This window comes from Solea solea, chromosome 7, assembly GCF_958295425.1.
Source record: "Solea solea chromosome 7, fSolSol10.1, whole genome shotgun sequence".
Lineage (NCBI taxonomy): Eukaryota > Metazoa > Chordata > Actinopteri > Pleuronectiformes > Soleidae > Solea > Solea solea.
This window is the reverse complement of record NC_081140.1, coordinates 7,024,810-7,033,281: the sequence shown is the minus strand read 5'-3', so window position 1 is coordinate 7,033,281 and position 8,472 is coordinate 7,024,810. Positions and strand designations below refer to the sequence as shown.

Genomic DNA, 8,472 nt, shown 5'->3' with positions numbered 1-8,472 from the left:
TGTGTGAGGTGCTTGTGCTTCTGGGAAAATAAAATACCTCAATTCTTACACAAGGCTTTCACCATTTCTCGTTGTTTAGCAAAGAGAAATGTTCACACTTCACATAAACTTTGCTTCTGATGCCTTCCTCTTTCTTCTTTACTATATTTAACAAATGACCAGTCTTGTACAAAGTACCATGAGGAAGTATCTTAACAGAAAATGACTTTGGTTGAAGTTGAAGTCACTTTTTATAATATTACTTAATGTATATGACATAAATCCAAATTATTTTTCTGATATAAATTTTACCAAAGTTTTAGAAGTAAAAGTAAAAGGGTTGCGCTATGGTAGCTCAGTGATCTTTCAACTGGAAGGTTGTAGGTTCAATCCCTGGCTCTGTGTCCTTGAGCAAGACACTTGACCCCATATTGCAGCATGTGAATGGGTATGAAAGATGTGTGAAGGGCAAAGCTGCAGTGTAAAGCACATCATCAAGACTAGGAAAGCTCTATATAAATACAGATCATTACCAGAACTCTTCTTCTTCTTCTTCTGATTTTGTAACATAAATAGTAAAAGGAGACGTAGTGGAGTAAAAGTAAAAGTTGCTAGAAAGTTGCTAGAAAAAGTAAAGTACGTATACATGAATTTTGTACTTAAGTACAATAATTGTACATTACATTACAACACTGCAGATGACACACACACTGCTATTTAAACAAACTACAACAATAAAGATTCTAACTAGTACTGAGTGTTGAGGGAAGAGAAATTCAAGCTTTTCCTAGTTTTCTAAATGGATGCTAATGCAATCTCAAATTCTATCAGTTTATTTCCCTCCAATCCATCCAAACATATCCTTCCTTCCCTCCTCCCTCGCTCACAGCAGCGTTTTTCCTCTGACAAGGTGGTGATGAGCTCCGGCTCTGCAGGATACCTCCATTCACGGCTCTGTAGGTGACACTAATCACACCACGTTTAGAAACTCCATAATGAGGCCCGAGGCCATTGGCCTTGCGTCTCTTCTGCTCTCGCGTGTTAACTTCTTGTCAACATATCATTATTTACGCAGCATAATCCCAGAAAACAGAAATGTTGGAAAACAAAGTGCTTTAAAGTGTTTGCTTCAAACTCAATCAGGCTGTATGTGTTTGCCAGTAAAGAAAAGGGGGATTTTTATAGATTACTGTAAATCTGAGTGTTTTATTTAGCTTTAAAAGATAGAATGTGAAAATGAATTGTGCGTCTGTTTTCAAACGTGGGAATAGAGCTATAAAGCATAATCTCAGTCCAGATACACAATAATTCACACAAGCAACAAAACTAATTAAACCCCGATGTCGTCACATGTAGAACCCACTGAACTCGGTCTTACGAGGAGTCACTAACAGACACACACAAACTGTTGGAACTGCTCTATCAGTCGTGCTGCAGATGTCAGAGAGCGAGTGTTCATAGCTGATTGCATTAGACTGTGATCTGTGGACAGGAGCTTGATCTAACACCACATACAGGGTTGAAAATCTCCTCAACAGCAGCATAGGGTTGGACTGAGAGATGTTAAGTGGTGGTTTTGCTGCTTTATTTAACTGCACCAAAGCCCATAGAGAAAAATCAACATTTTTAACTCCAACATGGGAGCAGCTGGTCTGCTGCTGCAAAATGTGTTTAGGAAATCCCAATTCAAATATTTCTCACACAGAAGTCACCAAATACATTTGAATTGACTAGATTTTGGTTTAAGGATGTGAGCCTGAAACATAAACTTCCATGTAGTGACGAATTCTATTGGTTTATACGTTGACGCTTCACACCACTGGCATCCTGTGCCTCAAATGTCTATCCGTTCGTTTCCCCTCATACTAATTAACACCATTAAATTCACCCGGCTGTGTAAATATCCAAGGCGTCAATCGTCCCTTGGGAAATTTCCAGTGGTTGCACCACTGCTGCTGCTCCCTAGCAAATGCTCCACTTTACAGTTGCAGCACTCCCTGCTTCTCATCCACACTTTAATAATTAAATCTTTTGTTTTGCACATCACCACATGAGCAATGTTGGTATTTAAAGAACTCGTGTTGTACTGTGGGAAGTAAACAGATATAGGGTGTGAACTTCCAACTCATGCATCAGACATTTAGGACTCGTCTTTCTTCTAAATAGTGTTTTAATGATGTTTTTTTTTGCTATAAAACAGTAAACCGAAGTCTCATCTAGCCAACGAGAGATTTCAAATCCTCCTCGGGTAATGGCACTCCACTCCAATGACGGCCCTCTGACTCCTTGTGATGCCACTTTTGTCCCACACTTTTGGGTTGTAGACAAGTGTGAAGGCATAAATGAAGCTGTCCTCCGTCATCTGAGAGGAAAAAAAAACACACAATTTTAACAAATGTGTCTTGGTCTAAAATTAAACAAAAAGATTACATTAATAAAATGTAAAAAAATGAAAAACTCATACCATAAGTGTGCTGCCACAGCCATGCAGCTCCGACTCAAAGACGAGCACATGAGACAAGTCATCAATTTCAGTGGGTGGACAACCACCAAGGTTGATTTCCTCCGGTTGGATCAGCTTGTTGAGGCCCAGCAGGTCCTGATACAGTTCCACCTGGATCCTGCTCTCCCCACACCTCACAGCAATGCGGTCAGTCGTCACCGGCCTCTGCACTTCAAACTCAACAGGAGGCCTCATCACTGGATCCACGGGAGCGTCCGGAAACCTCCAGGCGAGAGCACTGTCCGTCACGTGGCTCTGCTCCACCTGGAGGCCGTTGTATTGTTGAGCAGACGACCTGGGGAGCTTCCTCTCTGGTGGTGCTGTCGCATATCTTTGGGCCTCAGTTCTCTTGTAGGTTGGCACTCTCCTACTGAGGGAGAACGCGTCGCTAAAACTCCCACATGCGAGTAGAAACACAATAATCACACTGGGGCCCAACATTATTGCAAACCAACAGAAGCTACGCTGTGCAGCTGTGTTTTAATATGAGCAGACAAAGGCGACAGCTCCTCCCTCTGCCCAATTAGCTGAATCTCTGTCCACACGTGTGGCCTCGCAGCTGCATGGCCGTCGTCGTTAACGGTCAGTATTTTAAAAAGCTGCTTGAGAGAGAAATAAAAAACAACCATCATCCACGACTGACCCACACTTCACAGACAGTGTGAAATGTATTTAAAGGCACATTGGAGGAACTCATCCGAGTGGGATTTGTACAAATACATGCTTTTACCGTGTGTGAAATCTAACACTTACAGCTTCTTGTGGAGCAATTATATATATAATATACTGGGAGACACTGATGTACATGAACAAAGTTCATGTACATCATTCTACATTTAGATTCTAGCTCGACTTTAAAACCATTGCTTTGTATCAAAGTACTCATTAGCCCCATGTTGACCAGCAGTAATAGAAAAGTGTTGCCGACATGATAAATAAAATAGAGTAGAATAGTGTGCAGACAAAATAAAATGTGCAAACACATAACGTGTCAGTCAGAATGGGTCAAAGGTCATAAATGCCTTAACTTTCTCACTCACTCAGGGACCTTAATTAAAGCCAATTCACCTGTCCTCATCATTCATCTGTCCTCATCATTCACCTGTCCTCATCATTCATCTGTCCTTATCATTCACCTATCCTCGTCATTCACCTGTCCTCGTCATTAACATGACCTCATCATACACCTGTCCTCATCATTCACCTGTCCTCATCACTCACATGTCCTCATCATTCACCTGTCCTCATCATGCACATGTCCTCATCATTCACCTGTCCTCATCACTCACATGTCCTCATCATTCACCTGTCCTCATCATTCACATGTCCTCATCATACACCTGTCCTCATCATTCACCTGTCCTCATCATTCACATGTCCTCATCATTCACATGTCCTCATCATACACCTGTCCTCATCATTCACCTGTCCTCATTATTCACCTGTCCTCATCATTCACCTGTCCTCATCATTCACCTGTCCTCGTCATTCACATGTCCTCATCATTCACCTGTCCTCATCATTCACCTGTCCTCATCATTCACCTGTCCTTGTCATTCACCCGTCCTCGTCATTAACATGTCCTCATCATACACCTGTCCTCATCATTCACCTGTCCTCATTATTCACCTGTCCTCATCATTCACATGTCCTCATCATTCACCTATCCTAGTCATTCACCTGTCCTTGTCATTCACATGTCCTCATCATACACCTGTCCTCATAATTCACATGTCCTCATCATTCACCTATCCTCGTCATTCACCTGTCCTCGTCATTCACATGTCCTCATCATACACCTGTCCTCATCATTCACCTGTCCTCATTATTCACCTGTCCTCATCATTCACCTATCCTCGTCATTCACCTGTCCTCGTCATTAACATATCCTCATCATACACCTGTCCTCATCATTCACCTGTCCTCATCACTCACATGTCCTCATCATTCACCTGTCCTCATCATTCACCTGTCCTCATCATTCAGCTGTCCTCATCATTCACCTGTCCTCATCACTCACATGTCCTCATCATTCACCTGTCCTCATCATTCACCTGTCCTCATCATTCAGCTGTCCTCATCATTCACCTGTCCTCATCATTCACCTGTCCTCATCATTCACTTGTCCTCATCACTCACATGTCCTCATCATTCACATGTCCTCATCATTCACCTGTCCTCATCATTCACCTGTCCCCATCACTCACATGTCCTCATCATTCACATGTCCTCGCCATTCACCTGTCCTTATCATTCACATGTCCTCATTATTCACATGTCCTCATCATGCACCTGTCCTCATCATTCACCTGTCCTCATCATTCACCTGTCCTCATCACTCACATGTCCTCATCATTCACATGTCCTCGTCATTCACATGTCCTCATCATTCACCTGTCCTCATCATTCACCTGTCCTCGTCATTCACCTGTCCTCATTATTCACCTGTCCTCATCATTCACCTGTCCTCATCATTCACCTGTCCTCATCACTCACATGTCCTCATCATTCACATGTCTTCATCATTCACCTGTCCTCATCATTCACATGTCCTGATTATTCACTTGTCCTCATCATTCACCTGTCCTCATTATTCACCTGTCCTCATCATGCACATGTCCTCATCATTCACCTGTCCTCATCACTCACATGTCCTCATCATTCACATGTCCTCATCATTCACCTGTCCTCATCATTCACATGTCCTCATCATGCACATGTCCTCATCATTCACCTGTCCTCATCACTCACATGTCCTCATCATTCACCTGTCCTCATCATTCACCTGTCCTCATCATTCACATGTCCTGATTATTCACTTGTCCTCATCATTCACCTGTCCTCATCATTCACATGTCCTCATTATTCACATGTCCTCATCATTCACCTGTCCTCATCATTCACATGTCTTCATTATTCACATGTCCTCATCATTCACATGTCCTCATCATTCACCTGTCCTCATTATTCACATGTCCTCATCACTCACTGCCAAAGTTTCCGGTGAGAGATTTTTATTTAATTATTTATTTATTTTAATTCAGGCTATGGGTTTTTTTCTCAGTAAAGGATGTGATTTAAAAGGTAGCCAATACAGTACTACCAAGAAAAACAACCCATACTGAAGTAAAAGTAAAATTACAAATTCTAAAAATGAGTACATAAAGTACATAAAAACTCCATGCAGAAAGGCCTTTGTTCCAACAGGGGCTCAAAGACTGTGTAAACATTTGAAAATGAGTTTGAGAAAACAAAGATGAATAAAGCTCTCAAAGTTAAGTAAGTTCTACTTTTTCAGTAATTGGCAGTGATGCCAATTATTTCATGACTGTATTAATTATCTTTAGGGCTTGGTTTCATAGGGATGAGTGGTGTCTGGTTATAGATGGCGATGCTTGAGCCCAAACGGTCACACATTAGGAGAGATGTGAATAAAATCATTGCATGCATAAACATTTGAGCTGCCTGAGCATCACTGATAATAATTCCATGTACTTACACATAGATGTGGGTTAGAGAAGAGAGTAACACGGCAGTATTAATACAATAACACAGATCACTACTAGTGTGTGTGTGTGTGTGTGTGTGTGTGTGCATGCTAATGCATGTTGTTGTTTTGTTGTTTGTATCAGTGTGAAGCTCTTGTTTACCCCCTTTTTTCTTATCTGCGCGAACGGTGCTGTATGTTTGAGCAGAGTGCCTGAAGTAACACTGCATCTCATGGTTGGAGGGGAGGCGGTTACCATAGCAACAGTTGCAAAGCGAGGCAGAATGAATTCCTGTCACTCACAGATTGCACAATGCTTCAGTTTACATAAAGGGGCATTTGAGGTGGGGTTTTTCTTGGAAATGTGGTTTTATGACGTTACAGAGTGAGGCTGAAAACTCTCCATCCCCCTGAAAACATGTCTGCCAGTAGAGACACAAGGAAATACTGATTTCAGACACTAAATATAAGGATCACCTGCAATATTTTAAGAATACTGTACTGCCACTTTGTCAGGACTTGACATTTGTGTTGCATCCACTTTCTCCAAGTCCATAGACAGAGACAATAAAATAGACCATAAATCACAGCATTTATTGGGGTGTGGACAAACTGTCCTCACTGTGTGAATGAGACGTGACAGAGGAAGATGTGCTGTGTGTAAAGCACTGCAATCATAGATCACTAAACACTCAGGTCACTTGTTTCCTTTGGTTGTTTAGGAACATAATGCTCCGCTCTCATCAGCAGCAATAACTATAGCAACCGAGGCTGTCGGGCAGACTGTGTGCATACACAAGCACAGATAAGAGCGTGTGATATGAAGGAGGTCACGGCCAGAACAAACAGTCCCCGTGCTTCTCTTTCACGTTGCCCTCTCTAAGTGACAGACAGAATCAGGATATAAGGGTTTGATCATTGAGGAGGCGTCATTACTTGTTTTTGCCACGTTTTCCAAGGCCAGTGAAGCCAGAAAGAGCATGCAGGGAAGGAGAGGAGATGAGCGAGGGCAGTAAATGGTCCAAAATCAGGCACCGAGTGCTCATCCATGCGCTGCATGTGCTCCAACCGTTCAACCATTAGTTCTGTTGTTTTGGAATAGGAGATGGCTGTGAACAATCTGTATTAATAAAAACATACTGAGTGATTGATTGAGTTTAACTGGAGCAGAAGAAAAAGAAATCCTGGCCTCGGGTGTCTGAAAAAAAGGTTTGTTTCCATGCGAGCAAGAGCCAGTGATGAGGTTTTTTGTCTGTGGATTCAAAGGGTGGTGGTTTGCATGTACACACAGGTGAAATACTTGTATTAATTACCACCACAGATGTAATAATATAACAGAGGGAGACTCTTTAGATGCTGCAGCAGACATTACTGGTGTGAATGTATGTATATGTTAACTGTAAGTATAATAATCTGGCAAATTAAATGCTAATATCACAATTTAGGGGTGAGATAGTAAATGAAATAAAGCGATGCTTTTGCCCACAAAGGCCTGCAGGAGTGAGTGAGTGAGTGAGTGAGCTGGCACATGATGCCACACATTCATGAGTGAGTGAACAAGTGGTGACAGGCTGCATGTGTTCTACAGAGGAATGTGAGCGGCTGCAGAACCGCTGACGTGACGACAGGTTCTTTGTCAGAGAGCTTAGTCTTTTATCTGGCTAATGAAATTAATGCAGTGTGAGGTTTCAGATGTGTGTGTGTGCGTGTGTGTGTGAGTGTGCGTGCAGAAAGTCTTATGGCAAATACACAGCCCAGAGAACTACACTATCAGTGTTGATCATTTATCAGTTCTGAATCAGTCAACAGTATATTGAGCAGTATTCAGAGTGTGTACCTTAAGGGTGAGTTGTTTGTTGTTAGGGAGCATGTGTTAGTATGCAGCTGCAGGGCAGGGACAGGAAGTGTTTGCGCCTCACTTCACCAGCTCAGTGCCGCTGAGTTACTGAGAAACACGTGTGGAGCTGATTAAACTAGAGTTTTTAGTAAAAGTATCAATATGTCCATGTAAACATAGTCCTGAACAATCCTTCTTATTTGTGAAGTTAAAGGTGCAGTAAACAGTTGTTTTATTATTCGTCCACTGTTTGACAGACAATCTCAGACTCTCATAATCTGCTGATACTGAACTCTCTGACAGGAACTGCACAATGTGTCACAGTTATAGAAAAAAACCCTGAATGTTTCTCACCTAGCTGCTTTTTACAGGAAGTGCATGTCAGAAGAAATGAAATGCAAACAAAACCACTTCCACCCTGTCTCACGTGGCTGAGTATATATGTTAACTGAAGTTTATGAAGTTTAAAGGCGTATAAGGTCACACTTCTCTTTCAGACACAGAACAAATGGAGTTCTTTTACTGTTGTTTCTGCCAATGTTCTGTTTAGATCTCTGCATTGAGTCGTGATGCTGCAAATGCTTATTATTCCTTTATGTTCTTGATTATTCTGACTATATTTGTGGTTTTTATTTACAAATAAATGAATGTGTTCTCAGATTTAGT

At 41.8% G+C, this 8,472-nt stretch overlaps 1 protein-coding gene across 1 annotated transcript; it reads right to left on the bottom strand.

Annotated features, from left to right (window-relative positions):
• Nucleotides 1-2,153: 2,153 nt before the first annotated feature.
• LOC131463028 (zona pellucida sperm-binding protein 3-like) lies at nt 2,154-2,923 on the bottom strand. The gene is made up of 2 exons (XM_058634664.1): nt 2,444-2,923; nt 2,154-2,341 (listed from the first exon to the last, which is right to left on the bottom strand). The coding sequence occupies exons 1-2, from the start codon at nt 2,921-2,923 to the stop codon at nt 2,213-2,215; spliced, it is 609 nt and encodes a 202-aa protein (XP_058490647.1). The 3' UTR covers nt 2,154-2,212.
• Nucleotides 2,924-8,472: the final 5,549 nt, after the last annotated feature.

Excerpts from the sequence above, each read along its gene's own strand:
- LOC131463028 (XM_058634664.1), bottom strand. The coding sequence starts at position 2,923 with ATGTTGGGCCCCAGTGTGATTATTGTGTTTCTACTCGCATGTGGGAGT. Across the intron at positions 2,342-2,443 it reads GCTGTGGCAGCACACTTATG|ATGACGGAGGACAGCTTCAT; the intron begins GTATGAGTTTTT and ends TTTTCCTCTCAG.